Here is a 23,830-nt window from a genome sequence, read left to right on the forward strand (position 1 = left end):
GCTGTGAAGGAGCTTGGGCTTTTTTTGGCAGCTCGCACCAGACCTGCGAGGCTGGAGGGGAATCACCAGCTTTGCAACGGGGTTTCTCTGTGACCTTGAGCAAGTTCCTCACTCCTCAAAGTCAGCGGCTGTTGCAAGGTGTTGTGTCCCCCGTTGCCAAAACGAGACCTCGCTTCCCACAGCCCAGGACAGGCGTGAGTGTGGGACGGCATCCTCCCAAACCAGCCCAGCAAGGAGCTGCCACAACCAGCCCGGGTGGCACATGAAGGAAGGGGCAAAACTGCACCACGTTGGCATCGAGCTACTCGATGAAGGGTCTGGAGAGCAAGTGTGATGGGAGCGGCTGAGGGACCTGGGGGGTTCAGCTGGAGAACAGGAGCTGAGGGGAGACCTTCTGATCTCTGAACTGCCTGAAAGGAGCTTGGAGCCAGGGGGGTCGGGCTCTGCTCCCCAGGAACAAGCGCCAGGAGCAGAGGAAACGGCCTCAAGTTGCGCCAGGGGAGGCTGAGGTTGGATCTGGGGAACAATTTCTTCCCCAAAGGGCTGTGGGGCATTGGAACAGGCTGCCCAGGGCAGTGCTGGAGTCACCATCCCTGGAGGGTTGGACAGACAGAGATGAGGTTCTCAGGACATGGGGTGGTGCTAGGGTTGGGTTAATGGTTGGATTCGATGATCTTAAGGGTCTCTTCCAACTGAAATGTTTCCATGATTCTGTTCTCTGGGATGTGTTTTATCTCTGGCTGTCAAGGTGGAGAGGCAGCTACACTCAACTCAGGCAAATCACCCCCTTGCATGTGCGGGCAGGCTGAAGGACAACAGGGACCTGCTTGAAATCCCTCCTCACCTGGTTCAGAGCAGCATTTGAAGCCTCCACCATGCCCAGGGACAGCCCCTGCCTGGACTGCGCTGGCTCTGGCGGGGCTGGAGCCACCCATGGGTTGAAACCCTCCCAGTGGGGATAGAGGAGGAAAATCATGGTTTGGGGTCTCCTGGGCTCCCCTCGGGGCACCGACTGGGCTCTCCTGCACTGACATTGTGGATGGGGGGGATGAATCGGAGCAGGAGGAGCCCAGCTTTACAGCAGGGGCATGGGTTGGTTCTGGGCACTTAGGTGGCCACCAAAGCACTGCTTGATTTGAGACTGTGGGTTCCCCAGGCATGTTCTGGTGTGACAGACATAAAGAATTATGTGTGTATATATATATCTATGTGTGTATGTACATATACATGGAAGCGTACAGCATTACTACTTGAATGATGAGAAAGTGGTTTGCATGCAAACATCTAGACATAAGGAAATTCGCTGCTGCTCCAATATGTTTTAACTGCAAAGAAGAACAGTGAGTTCAGCTGTTTTGTAGGAAAAGTGCAACAGTGAACGTGTACGGGGGGCACGGCAATGCCAGCGCAGCCCCTGAGCGCGGTGCCTGGTGGTCTCTGCCGAACCCTTCAGCACTATCTGACCCACCTCTGCTGCTTCCCAGCACCAGCAGCATCCCCAGCCTGTTATCACAGATCTCCTGGGCCACACACACCCACCCACACGGTTTCCTTCACAGCATCCCCCTCGCGTGTCCTCGGCTGGAGAAAACTGCCTCTTCCACAGGAAAATTCCCACCTGCTGTGCCCCGCAGCCCCTCTAATCCCTTTATGGTGTTTGTGCCGGGCTCCCCCCAGCCGACCCTGCTCTTTGCCTTTCCTCTAATCTCCCATCAAACAGTTTGGGCAGGAGACAAACCACCGCGGGCTGCTTGGAGCAAACCCGAGGAGAGGAAACGCTCTTCGTGGTCCAGGGCTCTGGCAGATGCTTTTGGGGTGTAACCCTCATGGACACCCAGGGTGAACCCCCTCAGTTCTGAGCATCGTCCTGGATCCTAGAGGGTAATTCAGAGTAAAACTCAAACTCTTCATCCCAATATCTCTGCTTTCCCCTGTGCCTGGGGATGATCCCTCCTGGGCAGGTGTGGGGAGGGACCTGACAACCAGGGCTGCAGGGTCCCTAGGGCCTCTCCTGCTGCTTGTAGCTCGGGTTAAAAGCCACCCCAGGAGGTAAGTTAGTCTGTGCTTAACCCCTTCTTGGTAAAGTGTATTGTGTTATTGAAGTTTCCCAACCTGGAAAATTTGCTAAGGCTTTTATTATTGTTATTAAAGCAAAGACTTTAGTAATATCTTTGGTGTACCTTGGCAAAGCTGGACAATTCTCGGGCTGATAAAGTCTCAAAGTCAGAGAGATAAAAAATGCAAGTATTTAGGCCTTGGCCAGGTCTCCACAAAAGAGCTCTCTGGGCATCACTGACTGCAGCTGGGCGGCCATCACCCAAAAAATCAGTGCTGGGAAAGAGAACAGCTCCACCGCATCCTGCAACCCTGCCTGAGCTGCGGGGCGATCCCCAAAGGTACCGGGATGGCATCTCACCCGCCGTGACCGAGGCGATGCTTGGTCCGCGCTGTGGCATCAAACCAGCAATCAGCTCCTCTCCCCACCATCCTTTAACTGCAGAAACCCCTCAGCGCTGTGCTGCGGCTCAAAACCATCTCCAGCAAAGTCCTCTGGAGGTTTAATGCGTGAGGTTTTAGTGCTGCAAGGACATCCCTGCTCCCCTCCTGCCGTCAGCTCCGCCGGGCGCCTGACCTTGGGCGGTCACTGATTCCCGAGCCGGGTGCCTCGTGGTGGTTAATATTTACTGTACCTGGCGCAGGGGGAGTGGGCAGGAACCTGCTGATTGCAAAGAGCGTGGAGTGCGTTGGCTGGGGCTTGCTCGGGGGATAAAATGCTATTCAAGAGGCTCCAGGATGAAGGTGTGAATTGTGTTTGGTGTTATCAGTGTAAGGTAGAGTTGATGGTGTAGAAATGGCTGGAGTTAAAATGCGGTGAGGTAAAATTTGATCCTGAGGTTGACAGAAAAACTGAATGAGCAGGTGCCCAGCACTATACACCAGAAATACTTTTCCTTGCTTACTGAAGCCCATTTTGACACGAAATAATTGGGCATCCATCATGTATTTGGTGAACTGCTTCCTTTGTGGTGGCTGGGCAGGGCTGGGACCCTGGCCCTGCATCCACAGACTGGCGTTGTCCCTGCTGTCCCCAAACAGCCGTAAACACCCTGTTTGTCCTACTGGGGCCGGGTGGGCTTTGACCAGGTGAGGGATTACTTGTGTTTGTTCTGTCTTCCCTGTTTGGGGATTTTGGCGCTCAGAGGTTCCAGCCGTTCAAAGAGGAGCTCTGCTCCCCAAACCAGGTCACTAGGGAGCATTAACACCGCCTGCATGTTTGGTTTCTCCATGGATTTGAGCCCTCTCTTGCTTTGGGGTGTTTCTGCACAACTGGGCACATGCAGAGGGGATTCACGGTGAATAAAATGGGGCTCTCCTGTACCCAGCTGTCTTGGGGAGGTTTGGGGTCTTGGCCAAACCCTGGCATCTCGCATTAAAACACCATTGCTGGTCCTACTGCCTGACTTGGAGGATGCAACGCATCAGGCTCTGGAGAGACAGCTCAGCTCTCCCTGCGTTGGGTTTGCAATGCTTCCCAAGGGATGCAGCTTCATCTCCATCCTCCCTGCTGTTTGTGAAAGCCCAGTATCAGGCCCTGCTTCACCAGCCCCACAGGACCCAGCTCTCAGAGCCACGGGACCTGTCAGAGCCGCTGGCGCATCCATCGCTCGCGCTGGCTCAGCCGCGTGTTGCAACAGCTGCGGGAAACGCTGCCACCAGGTTGCACACCCAGGGGCACGTTTCCTCGTGCTCTGCCGCCCCACTTGGAGTGATTTCCAAACAGGAATGAGGAAATGCTGAGCTTTGCAACCACATCGGTGGATGCGTCCCTAAAATACCCCGGAAAAGGATGTGCACCCCAGTTTTAGCTACAGGAGACCCTGCACATCAGCCAGGCAGCATCAAGGACACAGGTGGCACAGAGGACACCCACGTGGCTCTGCCACCGGTGCTGCGGGGAACCTCGGGCACATCCCGGGTGCAAACCCCCTTTGCACGGGCTGTGCTCGGGGCAGTGGGGCAGGTGACGTCTGACCTGCCCGCAGCCTGCTGCCACCACTGTCCCCACCCAGGCACCCAAATTGCTGATTAAGTTTTGCTTCTCTCTCTGCCAATCTTATTTCCTGGTTCTTGTGCAATTGCAGATGCTTTCGGGTTTCTTCCTGGTTGTTTATCTGCCTGCAGGACCAAAACATCTTCAGAAGGAAAACAGAGCTGAGGGTTTGGGGTTGATGCCTGGCAAGGAGGGGTGATAGAGGAGCAGTTTGTGGGTCCATGCCCAGCAAGGAGGGGTCCTAGTGGGGGGACATCAACCATGAAGGGTTTCTTTAATCTGCTCCAGTGCACATGTTTTACTGTTTTGCAGAAAAACATTCCTGGGGGTGAGTCAGGCAGCCGCGAGCATGAGTCTGCCTTCAGGACCAGGGGAATCAGAAAAACCCCAAGCTGCTTTGGAGCCTTTTCTCTGCCCTGTAACATTGAAAAACTGCTTAAAACCTGAGGCTGGAGAGTCTTGGTGTGCACACTCGACTGGGTTTGCTGGGGGTTTATTTGAAACCCACCCTCCTCCCAGAAACAAAATATCGGCGTATTTGAGATAGCACCCCGAGGCGCCGGCGCGGGCTGTTTGTGCTGCGCCTGCCAGCGTGCCCGGTTGTGCGCTGGCACGTTCGGGTCTGTCTGCTCTAACAAATGGGAACCCTGTAACACCTTATCTGTGGAAAACTGAAAAGGCAGTGGCCCGTTTAATTAATCTAATTGAGATTTGGGGTTGATTGGATAGCTGGAAATTGCTGCTGTATTGAAATGATCTACTCGGATTCACACCTGTTGGCTGATGGTTTTTAGCTGACTGTAAATCAGACCAGAACCATTGCTGTGCATGGGTAGTTTTTGGCTCTAAAGGTACTTAACTACCCTGCCATGCTTAGTAATGTAGAATATTGTACTTTAGCTCAACTGTTTATAGATGTGACGGGCTGATGGCGATTCGAGTGTTTTTCCTGGTAGCTCACCCTGCAGCCCTTGGCCTTTCATTCCTTCAAAGCTGGATGCCCGGGTGGCAAACGCAGCCCTGCAGCTGCGAGGGGCTGAACCCAGGTGGGCAGGAGTCACCCCTGGGGTGCCCAGGGCAGGACTGGGGGACAGTGGTGGTACCAGGGCTGCCAGGCATCTGGTGCCCATGTCCCAGGGTTCTGGTTCCCAAGTCCCCCAGGATCTGGGTGTCCATGTCCCCAGAGATCTGGTTCCCAAGTCCCCCCAGGATCTGATTGTTCATGACCCCTGGGTTCTGGATCCCATGGCCCCAGGGATCTGGTTCCTCTGTCCCCATGGTTCTGGGTGTCCATGTCCCCAGGGATCTGGATCCCATGTTCTCAGGGATCTGGATCCCATGTTCCCAGGGTTCTGGTTCCAAAGTCCCCCGGGATCTGATTGTCCATGTCCCCAGGGATCTGGTCCCCCTGTCCCCAGGGTTCTGGTTCCCCTGTCCCCAGGGTTCTGATTCCCCTGTCCCCAGGGTTTTGGGTGTCCATGTCCCCAGGGTTCTGGATCCCATGTCCCCAGGGCCAACCAAGCACTCCCATCCATTCCCAGGCATCGCACGTCCACAGGGCACAGTCTCAGCGAGGTTTTTGGGGTGCCCGGGGAGGGGGGGACCACACCATGCTCTCACCAGCTCTGCACCCCACACCCTGGAGCTAAGCACGGTGGGGGGGGGGAAAGGCCAAACACCCACTCACGTGTACCCGGGCAACCCTACAAAAACAAGGAGGGAGGACGCACGCAGCAAGGGGCGGGAGGTGGTAAATAATATTTTCAATGAGCAATACTTGGTATTTTTTTAATAAATAACAAGTTAGCAGATAACTTGTTATTTATTGATAAAGTGATATTTTAACAATATGATAGTTATTGTTTTAATACGTCATTTTTCATTCAGAAAGAAAAATCAGACTAAACATTTTTAATCAGTAACCCCCGGGACGGGGGCCGGAGACGCCCCGGGGCGGAGCCCCCGCCTTGTACCGCCCCCCGCCCGTATAAAGCGCGGCGGGTGCGGGCGCGGGCAGCGCTGGGGCTGGTGAGCGGCGGGGTCGCGGGTTCGAGTCCCGGGGGGGACGCTCCGCTCGGCGGCGGGGAGGGGGCTGCCTGTGCAGGGCCGAGCACCCGCGGGGGCGGCCGGGCGGGAGGTCGGTTGTGGCTCGGTTTTTTTGGGGGGGTTTGGGGTGTTGTTTTTAAAGTAAAGGGAGGGAAATGGGGCGGGGGTGATGCCGTGCTCACCTGCGTGCTCTCGCAGGGCCGTCGCCATGTCGGTGTCACACAGCTCCAGGCTGAACAAGCTGGTGCGGGAGCAGTACATGAGGCTGCCCCAGGATGGGTTGGTGCAGGTCACCTATGTCTGGATCGATGGCAGCGGCGAGGGCGTGCGCTGCAAGAGCAGGACTCTCGACAAGGAGCCCAAGAGCATTGAAGGTAACTGCTCTGGATGGTGGATGGCCCTGAGCATCACCAGGGAAAAGTTCTGGGGTGCTTTGCATGGTAGGAGTTAGCACTTGCTCTCCCTGTTTGCGTGGTGCCAGTGGCAGCTGCTGCAGTTGTCTCCTGGGGTTGTACCAAGTGGCAGGGTAAATATCCGCCCTGCATTGCTGTGGTTTGCTCAATCCATAATCTCTGTTATTAGCGCTGGGTGCGAAGGGGAGTATGAGATCCTCGCCCTTTTCCACCTGGCAAACAGGCACGGAGACGTGTTGGCACCTGGATGGGGTTTGGCCGAGGGAGGTGAAGTGGCTGGGGCTGATCCTGCCAGTGCCCCGATGGTTTGGGGGGTAAACACACTGATGCTCAGGGAGCACCGCTGGGCTCTGCAAATGTGTGAGAAAACCTTGGTGGCTGTCATCCTGCGGCAGTTGATGCCCTCTGGGTGCTCCATCCCTGGTCTAAGCCACCAGCACTTGGCACGATCCGCATGAGAGAGATCTTTTCGCAATCTCCCTCCATCCCCCTTCTGCCTCACAGATGTCCCCGAGTGGAATTTCGATGGCTCCAGCACGGCGCAGGCGGAGGGCTCCAACAGCGACATGTTCCTGGTGCCCGTCCGCATGTTCAGGGACCCGTTTTGCCTGGACCCCAACAAGCTGGTGCTCTGCGAGGTGCTGAAGTACAACAGGAAACCCGCAGGTGAGCACCCCCGACTGCCAAGGGTCACTCCCTTATAATTTTGGGTGCTGTCTCTCCAAGGGGACGCTTGCTCTGGACCGACGGCACTGGGGAGCAGCTCAGCACCAAGTGCTTGGCCGGAGGCTCCAAAATTAAAGTGCTGGTGGCGGTGGTGGTTGTTTGCAGGAACCTGTTTTAGCTGCGCAGGGCGAGGGGAAGAGCAGCGAGATGTGGAGCTCGCCGCGCTCACCAACTCGAGCGTGCCGGAGGCATCACCCAGCTTTTGAGCCCAAGTGCTCCCAGCCCCGGGGCTGCAGGGTTGTGTGGGGAGCGGGAGCTGGAAGTGGCAGGGGGGTTAATGCACCAGATTCTTGGCTGCTTTCTGTGTTGATGGGCGGCTGCAGGAAAGGAGGGAGAAGGTACTGGGGTGGCCGCGGCTGGCTCGGCGTGTCCTTTCGCAAGTGGCCTCGGAGTGTGCCGGCGCTCAGTCTTATCACTGCAGGCAGAAGTCTGCAGTCCCGGCGTCTGTTCTGTCTGTCTGATAAAGCCCCAGACAGAGGAGGGGGAGCTGGTTTGCAGGGACAGGCTGAGGGGCTCCCAGAGGGGTTATCTGCCGGCAAATAACCGGTTATTTGTCAGCAAAGCGGGGCCACGTCCCTGCTGGGTGCATGGGGGGAGGGAGCCGGCATCTGCGGGGTGATGCACACGGCTGCCCGGAAGAGGAGAGACTGCGGGCAGCGATGGCGAAAGACGGGGCTGGTTCCTCTTCAAACAGCGTCATGACTTTCAGCCCTGGGGGAAGCGTCTTGGCTGAGATTCCTGCCCAGCAGCTCCTCCGCTGGAGCAATTTGTAATGAGACCCCCCAGCCCCGGAGCTGCTGGGGCAGAGAACTCAGCACCGACCCTGTGACCCCCTGCAGGATGAGGGGGGGACCCTCAGCTCTCCCCAGCATGGGTCTCTGTGGATGTTAAGGGCTGTGTGGGCTCCGGGGGGGAAGAACTGGTGTCCCCCCGTCTCCCATTGGTGTCGCTGCTCCTCTCCAGCCTCATGCCCTGGGCTTTGTGCTGTAGCTGCTCTGAGGTCTTTTATTGTGGTTTAAAGGTAGAATTTGCTACCTGTCCCTGTGGCGACAGTTTTTCAGCCCTGCTATTTCAGTCCAAACTCACTCCCCTTGCCTGGCACATTGTCCTGTGTGAGGATGTTCTTTGACATCTGTATCTTCCTGGTAAAGCCCCAGTTGCCCTGAGCACCCCTGCCACCACAAAGGGCCAAGGCCTGGGTGCTAATCAAAAACATGGAGCAGGAGAAAGATAAGGATAATTAGGCTGAGGCTGGTAGAAAGAGGATGGGGGTGACTTAGTGATGGGCTATGTACAATCCCTGTTCCCAAATCTGCCATATTCCTGTAGGATGGGGCTGGGGTTTGGCTCCAGATCTTGGTGTGTAAGAGGAGGATGTTCATGGACCATCAGTGGTGGTTTGGGGAGCAAGCTAATTGAACCTCCTTGGTCACTGGCTTGATTGCTGTGACGTTGGAGTAGCTCTGCAAGGAGGGAATCATTGAGTAGAGAGCATCACAGGAAGGGGAATCCGCTCACCAGTTTCCTTAAGGCTTCTGTGGGAAGCACTTGGCATTGCTGGAGTCTCAAGCTCTGAGCGGGATGGAGTGGCGCACGGTGGGTCCCTGCCCATGGCGCAGGTCTAACCTGGACCTCTCTGCTCCCAGAGACCAACCTGAGACACACATGCAAGAAAGTCATGGACTTGGTCAAGGACAGCCACCCCTGGTTCGGGATGGAGCAGGAATACACGCTGCTGGGCATCAACGGCCACCCCTATGGCTGGCCTGACAACGGCTTCCCCGGCCCACAGGGTAAGTGCTCCCACCCTTCCCAAACCCCAATCATAGAACCATAGAACAGTTTAGGTGGAAGGGACCTTCCCAGCTCCCCCAGTGCCCCCCCTGCCATGAGCAGGGACATCTTCACCAGCTCAGGTTGCTCAGAGCCCCGTCCAGCCTGGCCTGGGATGTCTCCAGGGATGGTTCATCCACCACCTCTCTGGCCAACCTGGGCCAGGCTCTCACCACCCTCAGGGCCAACAATTTCTTCCTCATGTCCAGCCTGAATCTCCCTTCTTTAGTTTAAACGAACACTCCTTGTCCTATCACAACAGGACCTGCTCAAAAGTCTGTCCCCATCTTTCTTCTCGGCCCGTTCGAAGTCCGAAAAGGCCGCACTAAGGTCTCCCCGGAGCTTCTCTTCTCCAGCTGAACACCCCAGCTCTCTCATCCTGTCCTCCCAGCAGAGCTGTTCCAGCCTCGGGTCATTCCTGTGGCTCCTCTGACCCCTCTCCAGCAAGTCCATGTCTGTCCTGTACAAATGCTCTCTGTCCCGGTGGCCAGCATCCTGTCCCCAACCTGAGGTGCTGCTTTCCCATGGCAGCTGACACCGGTCAGGAGCCGGGATGAGGTCAGGAGCTGTTTGCCAAGAGCACCAGGTGCTCCGTGGCTCAGGTGAGCCGGCCGGCAGTGCCGCTTCCCCAGACCCGGCTGCACAAACAGCTCAGCTGCACGACTGGTTTGGCGAGGAATGGAGAACTGGGCTGGAAAATCCTCCTCCCCGGCACATCGTGCCCTCCTGGGGCGAGCGAGCCCCAGCACCTCGGCTGCCTCCTGGGAGGGGGCCGGGGGTTTCCCAGCCTGACTCAATCAATCAGCCTTTTGTGGGGACCAGCAGCTTTCAACATCTCCCTTCCCCCAGGCGGGAAGAAGATCTTTGTCTGACCTGCTTGAAAGAGCAGTATAAAGTGTGGCAAGTTGAATTTTCTAATGTTGGCTGTTGTCAGAACAGTCTCGGGTGCTTGACGCTCTCTGAGGGTCAGCAAGGTACCGCGGGGCAGACCAAGCTGAGCTTTCCTTATCTCCTGGCCACCTCCCAGCTGATGTGTGACAAGTCCTATTCAGCTGCCTCGACAAGGCTGAGGTTGCACAGACAAATTGCCCACACTGCTGGTTCTGGAGCCGGGGTCGATGGCTCGATGCAGCACCATTTAGTCCCATAAACCCTCAGCACATGGTGGCTGGGATCACCGTGCAGTGCTGTTGTTGCTCCCAAAAGCTTTACTTGGGTGGTGACTCTTCTTTCCTTTCCAGGCCCCTATTACTGCGGGGTTGGAGCAGATAAGGTGTACGGGCGCGATATCGTGGAGTCCCACTACAAGGCCTGTCTCTACGCGGGGGTGAAGATCTGCGGCACCAATGCAGAGGTGATGCCCTCCCAGGTACGTGGGGATGGCCCCGCGCAGCCCTCGTTCCCAATGATGGACGTGAATTTGCATGAGGCTGGATTAACCCAACAGCTCCCAGCTCCTCTGGGATGCCAAATCCAGACAAAACCCCACATCAGTTTTGTCTAGAGAGGAGCAGTTGCACTGCTAGGTTGAAAATATGCGTGTTTGATATTTTTTCTCCTAACTCACTCTGATATGTAAATCTGTGCTTTGGGTCTCTGTGTCCTGCTCCCCTGCTGGGAAGCTCAGGTGGGACATGGCCTTGGGGAGCAGCTGGCGGGGATCTGGGTTTATTTAGGAGATAGCCAGAGAGAGTCCCTGATTGCATTAGGCGGGTGGCCAGACTGACCGACGGCGATTTGGCCCTGCAGCTGCGAATCGCTGACTCTCCTGCTGCTGATGTGGCGATAACCAGGGGGCTTATCTGCGGCGTAGCTGAGGCAGGACTTTTAACGACCCTGCTGTTTGCCCTGGCTTCTTCAGGGTCCTCCTTGCCTGCTTTCTGCATCCTGGGCTCAATCTCAGCCAGGCCGTGCCAGTGGCCCTTGATGTGTCACCCCCTGCTTAGTCACTGCGTGTGGCGTAACCCTGGCTCAGTGGGGAGGGATCAGCCCTGGGAAGAACAAACAGGCTCCGTGTCAGTCCCGTGCCCTGTTTGCAGTGTGGGTTGGGGGCTCCTGCACACCAGCAGCTTCAGCACCAGCCTTGAAGTTAGTTGTGGTGCTTATTTACATCTATTTTGATTAAAAACCTTCTGATTTGCTCTGTTTAGTCACCAGCAGTTTATTCCCATTTTTTGCATGCCAAAGCTGTGCTACTGCTTAACTCAATGCTCCTCATCCTCGTTGCTGATTCCCAAGGGGTAAAGTTGAGCTTTACTCCTTGCTGGGTGGTGGGGATGTGGTGGCTGGGGGAGAACAAACCTGCCCATCCTCACGGGTGCATCCACTCTCCCCTTCCAGTGGGAATTCCAGGTGGGCCCGTGTGAAGGCATTGAGATGGGGGATCACCTCTGGATGGCTCGGTTCATCCTCCACCGCGTCTGCGAGGACTTTGGGGTTGTGGCTACTCTGGACCCCAAACCGATGACCGGTAACTGGAACGGCGCCGGGTGTCACACCAACTACAGCACCGAGGAGATGCGGAGAGAGGGGGGTCTGAAGTGAGTCCTAGGGGTCCCTGGGATGTACCTGGGAGGTTTGGGATGTTCTTTGCCATGTGGGAGCTCCCTGTAGTGCATGTGTCTCCACCTGGGTGGATGCACCAGGCAGGGCTGGGGCTGCCCCAGCTCATTTTATTTTAAAAGCAACTGGTCATACGAGAGCGTTCCCCGGGCTGTCCTTGTCCCTGCACAGAAGGAGGGGGTGACAGTCTTCCTAGCCATGGGAACAACCCCCAAATGGACATACTGACAAACCCAACCCCGTTCTCCTCTCCCCAGACACATCGAAGCCGCCATAGAGAAGCTGAGCAAGCGGCACGACTACCACATCTGCGTCTACGACCCGCGGGGCGGCAGGGACAACTCCCGGCGGCTCACCGGCCACCACGAGACGTCCAACATCTTCGAGTTCTCTGCCGGCGTGGCCAACCGAGGTGCCAGCATCCGCATCCCGCGCCAGGTCGGCCAAGACGGTTGCGGCTACTTTGAGGATCGGCGGCCGGCGGCCAACTGCGACCCCTACGCGGTCACCGAGGCCATCATGAGGACAACGGTGCTCAACGAGACCGGGGTGGAGACCAAGGACTATGCTGACCACTGAGGCTGTGGGGTGGGTGGAGGTTTTCATTTCTACACTAGCTTCTCACGTGGGATTTGTGCCCGTGCGGTGTCCTCGGCTGCAATCTCAGACTCTTTAGGAACCTCGCTTCTGGTTTTGTGAAACGTCGCCTTAGAAATATATATATTTTACAGTAAGAGGGAGGGGCCGAACCTATTTTCTTAACCACTTTTTTTTTCTGGTTCCTGTTTTTAGGTTGTAAGTCAGGAAATGTTGGGGTTTTTTTAAACTTGGATTGAATTTTTTCCGATGGACTTTACACTGTGATGTACATAGATCCCTACGTGGAAGCTGCAGCTGCTGCTGTTTGCACCTGGGGAGGGCGGGTGCTTTTTTTCCGTATCTCTGTTGCAAGGAAATGATAATAAATAATGTTCCTGGCTGGGCGGCAGCCGGGTATGCTGCAGTGGGTGCATTTTTCTGTAGCTCCTAGAGCTCTATGGAGGATTTAATTTGGGTCTTGCTGATGTATTGCAGCCACTGAGCAGCCTGCATCAGGCAGGCGCTGGAGGATCCGTGGGGCAGGTGCCTGGAGCTGCCTTGTCCCATTTTCCATTGCTGAAAGGCCATCTCCTTCCATCGTGATCCCCGAAAGGCAAACAGAGCAGTGCAGGCTGAGCAAACAGCGGCCAGGGCAGCAGCTGGCAGGCGTTTACACAGGGCGTGAGCTGCTGAGTCAGCAAATGGCCCAGTGCTGGGCACAGTGAATGACAGGGACACCGCTGGGTGAGGGAGGGGAGCCTGGGGACATCCCTCTGCTGAACCCTCTGCTTGAACCTCAGTTGCAGAAGGACAGGGAACTGCTGGAGAGAGTCCAGCGCAGCCACCAAGATGCTGAAGGGAGTGGAGCATCTCCCGTGTGAGGAAAGGCTGAGGGAGCTGGGGCTCTGGAGCTGGAGAAGAGGAGACTGAGGGGGGACTCATTCCTGGGGATCAATATGGAAAGGGGCAGTGTCAGGAGGATGGAGCCAGGCTCTTCTCGGTGACAACCAGTGACAGGACAAGGGGCAATGGGTGCAAACTGGAACACAGGAGGTTTCACTTAAATATGAGAAGCAACTTCTTCCTGGTGAGGGTGGCAGAGCCTGGCCCAGGCTGCCCAGGGAGGTTGTGGAGTCTCCTTCTCTGCAGACATTCAAACCCGCCTGGACACCTTCCTGTGGAACCTCAGCTGGGTGTTCCTGCTCCATGGGGGGATTGCACTGGATGAGCTTTCCAGGTCCCTTCAACCCCTGACATTCTGGGATTCTGTGATACGATGCATGCAGCTCCTTGGGTTGGAGTCTCTTCACAGGGTGAGGGTCATAGATTTTGTTCAAGGAGCAAAACCCCCAGGCAGATAGGGACATTTCTATGTAGATGGAGTGTCAGCAGCATTTCTAATGGCCAAACCCGTGGGGTCCCTGCATGTGAGGAGGAGTCCTGGGACAGTTCTCCAGTCCTGGAGACACCTTGAAGGGGCAGGTCAGGTCCCTGGGACAGAGCTGTGGGCTTGACCCTGCTGCTGTCACCAAGGGGAGGGTTACCTGGAGGTGAGCGGTTCCAGTAGCAGGAACAGACAGGGACATCGTGTCTGCTCCAGTGAGTCATGGGGATTTTGAAAGTGGTTTGACCTTTACTGAATCTGATGCAGGTGACAAGCTGAAATGGAGGACCCCGAGTCCCTCCTGCAGGTCACGGTGCTGCCAGCGGGGAGGTGACCGCGTCCCAAACCACAGGAGCCAGGAGCCCATGGTGTCTCTGAGCTGGCCAAGAATAAATGTAACCTGGTCCTCACCCTAAGAAGGATAAATTCTTCTTCCAGAAATTGCTTCTTTGGGATGTTTTATGTTTTTCAGCAAAAACACAACGCTGTCTCGTTTTCCTCTCATTTCTGTGATGTCTTTAATGGGTAATTTGAGCACTGGGACAGCGACTGCTGGATGCAGCTGGAAAATCAATAAAGAGCTAAATCTGGAGCAGGAAGATTCATGTTTGTTTCCCTGAATGTAACAGTGGCTTAAAGTACTTCAGCTCTCGTTGTACTGTGCTGTACAGCCCATGCTCAGTTTGAGGAATCGTGTGAATCTGCATTGCCAACATGCAAATATCTTTGGCCAAATGCAGCACCGTGCTACATCCAAACAATTTGTAGCTGTTCCTGGATCTCACTCTTTGATTTTCCTCTTTGGGGGGGAACAGTGAAGCTGCAGGGGAGATCCAGGGACTCACCTAAAGCTGCAGTCAGGGCTTTTCTCTGAGCTGGGCTCAGCCCAGGCCGCTGCTTGCTGGGGATGCTGCCCGCTGGTCCCCACGCAGCTGGAGCTGCTGCACGCTTGGACACATTCCTGCTGTCCTTTGCCAAAACACAGATGACCTTGCTTGTATTTTTTTGAGGTCAAAATGTGTCAGAAACCATATGTTAGGGGATTTTTTTTTCCTGAAGCAGGAGTGATTTCCAGCCACAGAGCCGGCAGCACAGGGCAAACAAGGACACAGGCAAGTTCCCACAGGAGCTTTTCTTACAACTTTGGTGTGCCTGCTTCTGTCGAGGGTGGGTTGTTGGTTTCAGCCAGAGGAGCAGGTGCTGGGGATGGGGCCAGCCCTTGAGGCCATGGGGGGGACGGTGTCCGTGTCCCTGTCCCCATGCAAGGGCTGGACAGTGCCTGGAGATGGACCCAGTGCCCTGTGATGGATGGAAGTGGGTGGGAGGGGGGTGTGGAATCCACCGCAGAACATTTAGATTGGATCTTGGGAACAATTTCTTCCCCAAAGGGCTGTGGGGCACTGGAACAGGCTGCCCAGGGCAGTGCTGGAGTCACCATCCCTGGAGGGTTGGACAGACGGACATGAGGTTCTCAGGGACCTGGGGTAGTGCCAGGGGTGGGGTAACGGTTGGACTCGATGATCTTGAGGGGCTTTTCCAACCAAAGGATTCTATGATTCCACGATCCACCGTGACCTCCAGCTGGGCCCGGGCCGCATCCTGCGGGGGTGGCGTCTCCTGGGGTGGGGAGCACGAGGGACCTGGGGGGCCGGGGCGGTTTTTGGGGGTTTGCTGCCCCCCGCAGGCGCGGACGCCAATGACAGGGCACAGGTCCCGCCGGAGCGGGGGGGGTCGGGCCGGCTCGCTCTGCCGCCCCCGGCTCTGCCGCCCCCGGCTCTGCCGCCCCCGGCCCCGGGTCGTTGCTGGGAGAGGGCGGAGGGGCTGGTGACAAAAATCTTGTTTCTAAATCGGAGTTGGGTCCCTTATTTGATGCTCTGATCGCGCTCCCCCCGCCCCCGCCGCGACCACCCTACACTCTCGCCCTCTGGACAGACACACCTGCTTTGACCCAATCTTGCATTTCCACACCAGCGCTCACAGAGAGGGGCAACTAAATCCCCCTTTGGGCTCTTTCTTGTCCCCATCCCACCCCTCAGCTGGGGGCACAGAGCCGGGTGCTGCCCAGGGGTGCGTTACCCTCGGGACAGTTGTCCCCAGGGCTGTGACCCAGCAGACGGCTCCGCTGCCACACCAGGACACACACCGTGGTCTCCTCCTTCACCCCCCATCACTGAGCACCCTACAAGGTGATGCAGAGGGGGACACCCAGGGCGGGTGAGCATCGTGACCACCCCATCACAGGGAGCAACAGCACAGGGGCTTGCAGGTTTCTCCGTCTCCACATCTCTTTTCATCACAATAAATTCCATTACTTTGCATTCAGTCAAGGCCTTCAGGATATTTTTTTCCAAGTAGGTTATAAAAAGAACATTAGAATTACAATTCTGATGCTAACAATAGCATTACTCAAAGCCGCTGGCCAGAAGTGGGGAGCTCTGGGTAGAATAAAGACCTAATCTGAAATGTCAATAACTTCTTTTTTCCCCCCCTCTCTGTCTTCCAGCCTGCACAATCTGCTCGGGTCTCTCTATCTTAATGAGCATTAAAATGGTTTCAAATTAGACCTACAGAAAATTGAATTTTTGTCCCTCAGAAGCTTAGTCTGGCCTTTAAAGGCCAGTGATAATATTTTGGTTTTGTGTAAGAGCATCTTTGATCTCGAAGGCTCTCAGCTCATAGAGAGACACGGCTCATTACCAGCAATTTGCTGTTGAAATGCGGCCACAACTGGAGGGGGGACCAGCATCATGCAGTGGCACCCAATGTGTCAGGAGAAGATTTAGGGAGAGGTTTGGCTGAGGGGTGTTTGGTCCTGGCCCCCACTACCCCTGCGTGGTTCCCCCAGACCGCACCTCACTCCCAGGGAGCCCGGCTGGTGGGTGGGTGGTCAACCTCCCCCAGGCTGGGTTTGTGTCCTGCTGCTTTCAGCTCAGTTTAGTCCCTAAAAGGATGGGATGAAAGAGCCCCAGCAGCCCAGCCTTAGCTCGGGGTGGGCTAAGGTGACTTTCTGATGTCCCTGGGGACACCCCAGGTGACAGCAGCGTCTTGCTGACAGGGCAACGCAGCCAGTAACCTGGCAATGCACAATGGGTTTTCTCATCTATGTCACCAACCCATGTGGCATCGCCGACGCTAAAAACCCTCTCCGCTTTCGAGCGTGGGGCTCAGTCACAGGTTCTGTGCAGGGAAGGTGTCACGCAGGTTGCTGGAGACCTGCTGCTCACTCACTGCTGGGAAGATGCAGCAATTAGACTTTCCAGGAAAGCTGGTTGCCATGGCAGGGCACTGGGAGCAGACGGTCATTTACCTCATCCACAAAACAAGGGGGATTTAGTCTGGGGGGGTTAGATGGGCCCAGCACTTGCAATTACGTTTCCCACCTGCTTTGCACCTGGATGATGCAATGAAGCGCAGTCAGGAATGACACACTGCCCCTGGCAGCACCCCGGGTTTGGGGGTGTTTATAGGGACACTCGGTGACTTCACGGCGAGTGGCTGGAGGGCAAGTTGAGGCTTGCAACTGGGTGTAAGAGGAGCCAGCGGGTTTGCCCTCCTCCTCCTGGGACAGAAAGCAGCAGAGGCTGGAAGTGTGCAGAGCAGATCGGTCCCATGTTCCCACCAGCCCCCACGGGACTGGACCATCCCTGCTCATTTTGGCCACACTGGGATGGGCAGAGTCCCCAGTCCCCTGGCAAGGGCAGGGCAGCGTGTGCCTTGATGCCCTCTGCTGCAGCAGATGCTGCTGCTTTGCACAGACAGGACTTTTTCATACAGCAATGCCGTGAAGCCCACAGCAGCAGCTTGGTGGTTGGCTTGAGAAAGGTCTGCAAAGAATCCAGATCCCCCAGGTCTCCCTAGAGCGGTGTCCATAAACTTTAATGACTTGCAGCAGCCATCTCTGCTCTCCCCAGCACTCAGGACCCCTCCTGAGCACCCAGACCTAGTGTGGTGGGTGAGCAGGGACAGCTAAGCTACCAAAAGCACCCTACCAGCTGCAGCCTGGGGGCTACAGGGGAGCTGGGTGGGGGCAGGAGCTGTCAGGGCAATAACAGGTGCTAATGGCCCTGAGCAGCCTCACCTGGGCCATTGGGCCATGGGGGTGCATTTAAGCTTTGCCTCGGCCACCAGTCCCTGTCTGAGTTGTATTGAGGAATGTTGGTCTTCAGCATTGGTCATCCAGAACTTAACTCATGGATTGATGTCTCAGCCCGACTGGTCTTCTTGCTGTACACCTGCCAGATCACCAGGATGTGTCTCACCCTGATTACCTTTGCTGATCCTGAACTGCAGCTTAGATTTTTGGGCTTGATTTTGGACTTGCCTCATTGTGGGGAACATTTCTGATGGTCCTGATTCCTGGTTGAATGTTCCTATCATCCCTGGATCTGCTATGATGGGGAGCAGAGGGACTGGTCCTTGCTGGTGAGGCTCTGCCCTGTAGCTGTAGGGTCCCTCCTGGCTTCCTGGAGCTTTAGGGGCCCTGTGGCCCTTGCTGTGCCCTGATGGGTGGGGGGGTGTACAAAGGGCTGTAGGGGGCTATGGGGTGTAGGTGTTACAGGGCAGTGTCTGCTGGGGTGGGGTAGGGGAATCTCCTCTGTGGTGCTCCTTGTAAGTGCTCACTAAAACTTATTCATTGCAGGGTCCTTGGGGACTGGTGATCCCCAAAACCAGGGTGCTTGGTGTAGAGGAGGGAGGTGGCACATTAATCTGTGCCAGAGTGTTTGAGCTACGGAACCGCAGCTGATTTCTCAGGCCCTGCTGGTGGGGGAATGCAGACTTTGCGGCTGGAGGACCACATTCCTCACCAGATCCACCTCTGTTGTGCCGCCTTTTGCAGTGTCACTGTGCATCTGCTTGGTTAATGGCCTCTAGGATGCGGCCTTGGTATTTGCCAGGCTTAAGAGAGAGGGATAATAGCCTGAAGCTTCCTCTGGCTGCCCTTGGGGTGGGACAGCACGTGCTCTGCATTGCCACAGTGACCGTCCCTGCAGGGCTGTGGCCACATTTCCAGCGCAGGGTCATCTCCCCATGGTGACACCTTGTGCACAGGCACCCATTTGAGGAGCTGGGAAACCAGCAGATGGGACCCCACAGGGTGTTCCACCAGAGGAGTCCCCTGACTGTGTGTGGGGACAGCCAGTGACAAACTGAGTCTGGGGAATTCAATTTCTTCTTCAATCTTTACTGCCTGCAGTCGCTGAGAAGCGATGGCAGTGATGGGATATCATGAGCAGGAACGCTCTGTGGAGGATGATGAAATGCTATTGCCATAATGGCTTTGTCTTTTTCAAGCCCATTTTGTTGAAGCTCTTTGCAGCAATGCAGGTGCTTGGGTTGCAAGTGGTGAAAATCAAACAGCAGAGCTTGCTAAGGGAAGCAGGGACAGGTCGAGCTGTAGCTGTGCTCTTGTTGGGCAGGGTCTGGTGGAGAAATGCTTGTAGCCCAAATAAAGTGATTTATTCTGGTGCTGCTCTGGCCTCATAGCTGTGAAAACAAAGATCAAATGCATTTGTTGGCCTTGATTCACATTGCAGGAGGTATTTGTGCTGGCGTAGCTGTATTAGTGGCTGAAATGTCGATGTGTGGCACGTTTTAGGAGGACTCTGTAAAAATAGCTGTGGGTAGAGCTGGGCTGGGATTGTTTGCCCATGGGAGGGGTGTGCAAAGGTGATGGGTGCTGTTGGGAAACAGAGCTGCTGGTGAAAGAACTGGGTTTGCCCTAAAGCACCTCAAGCTCAGAGGGAAGGTGGGGAAATACAACTGTGATGCTGTAGTTGAGGGAAAGTGAAAGTTGTGACAGATTTGGCAGCAGCTGATCCATGATGCAAACTCCAGCCTCTAGAAGGGTGGTGAATAAAATAAATCTGGGGAGATTTGACTAGGGTGACTTTTGTCTTCTCTGTGGTACTTAATCCAGGATATGGACCCACACTGTGCCTGGAATGTTTCCACCACATGTTCAAGGGAGCTGAAGCATTCTGTTAACTGTCCGAAAGTAGGCATAGCACCTTTTCCATACTTGTCCTCACATAAGGGTCCCATGGCTTGCTACACCAGCTCTTCAGTGCCTACCATGTCCTCCAGCGTGTCCTTCTCCTGTCTCCCCAGCATTTGGGGAAGGGACAGGCCATCAGGTCTTGTTCATAGCTCACTAGTGTGTCTGTCCTGAGCTGCCTTTCTGTGCTGACTAGTTGTGCTGTTTTAACACACTGATCTGCCCTTGGCTTTTGTATAATGGGTGAAACTCCTACATTCTCATGTGTGGCTCTCTCAAGCGTGTGCTCTGCACTCCCTGCATGTTTCTCTGCCTCTTTGCTGCCAGGTGTCACCCTCCTACCTCCCTGGGTGCTGGAGGCTCTCACCACTGCCTCTCAGTCCCTTTGGGACGCTGAGCCAGGACAGTCCCAGGGGTGGCACAGTGGCTTCAGCTGACACTGTGGGTGAACTGGGTGACTGTAGCCCGGCAGGTTTTCCCACAGAGGCAGTGTGGGGGGAGAGGACAGGGTCATGCAGACAGGGTCATCAGGCTCAGCTCCCACCAGCAAGGGAGGTGTGGAGACAAAGCAGCTACCGACAGCTTTTTGCCTTCATGGTGCAGATGCCAGGGGCTTCCCCAGGGCGATTTTGCACCCAGGCCCAGCCCTGAGCCACACCAAAATCATGTGTATTTTCTTCTGTCACCACCCTGCACCCACAATGGATCCGCTTGGTGGGCTGGACAGTTGTCCTCTGCGGGGCTGCTGGCAGGTGCGGTATCTCAGGAGCTGCTCCTAGAGCCTGTCACGAGCTGCTCTGTCCTCTGCTTGTGTTCCCCTGGGCACAGTGGGTTTGATTTTTGCCAACCAGCCCAATACAAGGACCACAAAGCAACCGGCTGCACAAACATCATTGTTGCCTGGTCACTTGGTGAAAATGGGTTTAGACCCACCTTCAACCACTTTAGTTGCCACCAGCTCAGCTGGCAGTGCCGCACAGATGTGGGAGACGTGCAGCGCGTGATTCTAGCACGGGCAGGGTCTCCATCAGCTCCTCCTGTGAGCAGCATGGTACTGACTTGTGGCTGGGACAGACAGTGCTCATGTTGTGACACTGGAGGACTTTTTAATGACAACTCCTGCTCCAGCCAAGGCAGGTTTGTCAGATGTGACTCACCTGCTGCGTGACAAGTCTGGCTGGCCTCAGACCAGCGACCTTTGAGTCTTGTGTATTAGGTCATGGAAACCCAAATCAATGATGACTGTGGAAAGGGAAATACTGCATGAGGGGCAATCCTGGAACAGCTGTGCTGTGGGCAGGGGGTGAGAGCTGGGACGAGCAGGGGTATGGACAGCAAGGTACAGTGGTGGGGGACACCTGTGCCCCCTGCTTTTCCACCCAGCATCCACCCATGATGCAGCCAGCCAACGATCTCTTTTGGAGAGCATTACTTCACAAAGAAAAATGTTCAGCCGGTGAGGGTGCCCTGGGGCAGAGCACGGCTCTGGCAGCAGCATGGGCTCAGAGATTAACTGCTGCACACCGGGCTCTGGTGGCTTTTGGGTTCAGCCTGTGGGGTGTCCGTGGGTCAGCGCTGCTGGCGTGTGGTCCTATGATGGGAAGGGGCTCCACAGATAGATGAACCTTATGCTTGGGAGGTGTGTGTTTGTTCAGAAGGGGACCCTGAGCTGTTTCACTGTGTGTGGGCTGCTCATGCTGCTGGAGCCACTTGCAGCAGCAGGTGTGGGCAAGGGGTCAGTGTCACCCTGAGCCTTGGTCCTCTGGATGTGTCTGCCCCAGCACCAAGACGTGCTTTGGCTCAGACACCCCACTCAGCATGTGCCAAGATGGTTGTTCTCTGTTTTCCTGTGGGAGTAGCTGCTGGGACATGTTTCTCCATGCTGGGGTTTGATGTTTTTTGTGCTGGACACATGGAGTGACTGATGATGAGCAGGAGAATGAAGTGTTTCTACTGGCAGGAGTTGAAAGATGTGTGCTGAGAGAGGGAGTGGGATTCTCAGTGAGCTGGCAAAGGCAGCCAGGGGTGGGAGAGGAGCCTGGGTGCTGTGGGGTGCCCCCACCCCAGGGCTCTCAGGTTGGGTTGCTAACACGACCCTTGGTGCACCATCTCCTCTCCCCAGACACTTCCCTGGGCTGTGTGGAGGGCTGGGGGATTTCTTGGAGGTTTTTGTGCCTGGCATCTAGGGCAGGGTCCATCCCACAGCTTTTTATCAGCTAGAAGTGGGATATCTGGGTTTGTTGAGCAAACTAATTCTGGCAGGGGGCTGCTGGGCCACACAGGCACACTCCTCTAGCTGGTGGCTGTGGTGGTCTCATCATGGGTGCTGTTTTCTGCCCCTGAGTATTCATCACTGCCTCTCTGGAGGTTATCTCCACCACAGCCAGCAGTGTGGGAGTGCTCCTCAGCTATTTCTGGAAAGAACTGAGTGGATTTGGGTGAAAGTGCTGCAGGAGGTGATATGGTGGACTTTGCATGGGAGCGGCTGATGGGATGGCCCATCTCTGGCGAGTCTGCAGCGGGGCACGGTCCTGCTGTGCCATCCTCCTCCCCATCCCACGCTGAGCAACAGGGGCTCTGCCAGCGAAGAAGAGATCAGAAATCCAGGCAGTGCGATTAGAATTATAATAACAGTAATTAATGCCTTGCTTCTCTTGAAGGATTTTCTAGTGAGGCTTGCCAGGTACTGGCTGGGCATTAGCTGATTAAAGCAATAGCACCCACGTGAAGGGGATGGGTGCCAGCTGGATGACACCGCAGGGGCTCAGCTGAGGGCTTGATCTCTGCCCTCATCTTCCTTCATGGCTTGAGGGGAAGATTAAAAGGGAGGAGTTTGGGAGGGATGGCCCTGAATCAGCCCCCTTCCCCACAGATGAGGGTTAATCTATGGGAGGAAAACAGGTCAGGGGCACCTTTGTGTTACCTGTGGATGCTCATCTGGCCTCTAGTGATGTGAGCTCAAGGGCTTGCATGTACCTTTGTGTGCGCTTGAGGATAAATACTCTAAAGCATCCACTCCTGTGTGTGCATGTATCTGTACAAGGGAGGCTGCTCCAGCATGCAGATTTCCATCTCCACACAAATGCCAGTACGTGGGCTTGTGTAGACACAAGCCAGCACAATAACACAAAGGCTGAAGAAAATGCTTTACAGGGAGAGATGTGAAGGGCTCAAATTGATCAGTTTATCAAGGAGGTCTCTTGATTTTTGGTGTGTAAGTACCATCACACGGAGAAATCACTTGGCACTAAAGGACTTTTTAATGTCAGAGAAAGACAGAAGAGGAACCAGCAGCTGAAGCCGGCCCAAGTCAGACTAAAAAGCAAGAGTGCGTGTTAGCAGCAGAAGCAAATTTGCAAGGGACATGGCAGAGGGGGTTGTCCCTTTGTGAAGAGCGATCTCATCTCTCTGGTAGAGATGCCTCAGCCAATATATTCTGTGCTTGGGCATACAGTATGAGGGTAAGCAGATGATTTTTATTATGCTATTACAGCCTCATATATATTTTTTTCCCCTCACTCCTTGAATGAGGCCGGGAACACTGTCTCAGGATACAGGGTCATGAAGCATCCATGGGATGGAGCCCAAAGATGCCACCTGGCCCCCTTGCAGCGCCGTGATCACTAGATGCTCTTCTCACTGCCCCCAGGAGCACGGCTGGTGGCCCTGCCATCTGGGAGGCTTGGTGTGACCATGGGGTGTACCAAGGAGATGCTGGTCCAGGAGCAGCCAGGAGCTGCTGCAGAGCCCTGGGACATTAAGATCCCAGGGCTTTGTACACCACAGGTGGGACACTTAGCCCTGATGCCACCCGTGCCCTTAGGGAAGCTGCCTCACCAGCCCGCAGCCCCTGCACCCACAGAAAGGAGGAGATGGGGACCTTGGCCATGGCCTCTGGCCAAGGAGAGGGCGGGTGTGCAGGCAGGTGTGGCTGAACAACACTGTGTGTGCACGGGTGAAAGGTGCCAGCCCAACAATAACGAGTCATTGGTGTTGCTGCTTGTACTGGATGACGTGGTTGACTGATCAGCTGAGTAAACCAGGGAGCTGATTTGGAAAGGTAATAAACATAAGCGTAGTATAAATATGCTGGTATTGTGGATTTTATATACATATATAGGTATATAAAATAGTTAGCAGTGGTGTATATAGCGTAACTATATCAGCAGTGAGCCCTCCATGGGCGTGCTGTTCATATATGTGTATTTTAGTCCAAGGGAAGCTTAAGAAACCAACTTCTT

The 23,830-nt window shown here is 55.3% G+C and overlaps 1 protein-coding gene across 1 annotated transcript; it reads left to right on the plus strand.

Annotated features, from left to right (window-relative positions):
- The first annotated feature begins 6,295 nt into the window (after positions 1-6,295).
- LOC136110489 (glutamine synthetase) lies at positions 6,296-14,193 on the plus strand. The gene is made up of 6 exons (XM_065853950.2): positions 6,296-6,471; positions 7,015-7,176; positions 8,883-9,029; positions 10,311-10,438; positions 11,410-11,609; positions 11,889-14,193. The coding sequence occupies exons 1-6, from the start codon at positions 6,306-6,308 to the stop codon at positions 12,208-12,210; spliced, it is 1,125 nt and encodes a 374-aa protein (XP_065710022.1). The 5' UTR covers positions 6,296-6,305; the 3' UTR covers positions 12,211-14,193.
- The last annotated feature ends 9,637 nt before the right edge of the window (positions 14,194-23,830 follow it).

Source organism: Patagioenas fasciata, chromosome 20, assembly GCF_037038585.1.
Source record: "Patagioenas fasciata isolate bPatFas1 chromosome 20, bPatFas1.hap1, whole genome shotgun sequence".
NCBI classification, from domain to species: domain Eukaryota; kingdom Metazoa; phylum Chordata; class Aves; order Columbiformes; family Columbidae; genus Patagioenas; species Patagioenas fasciata.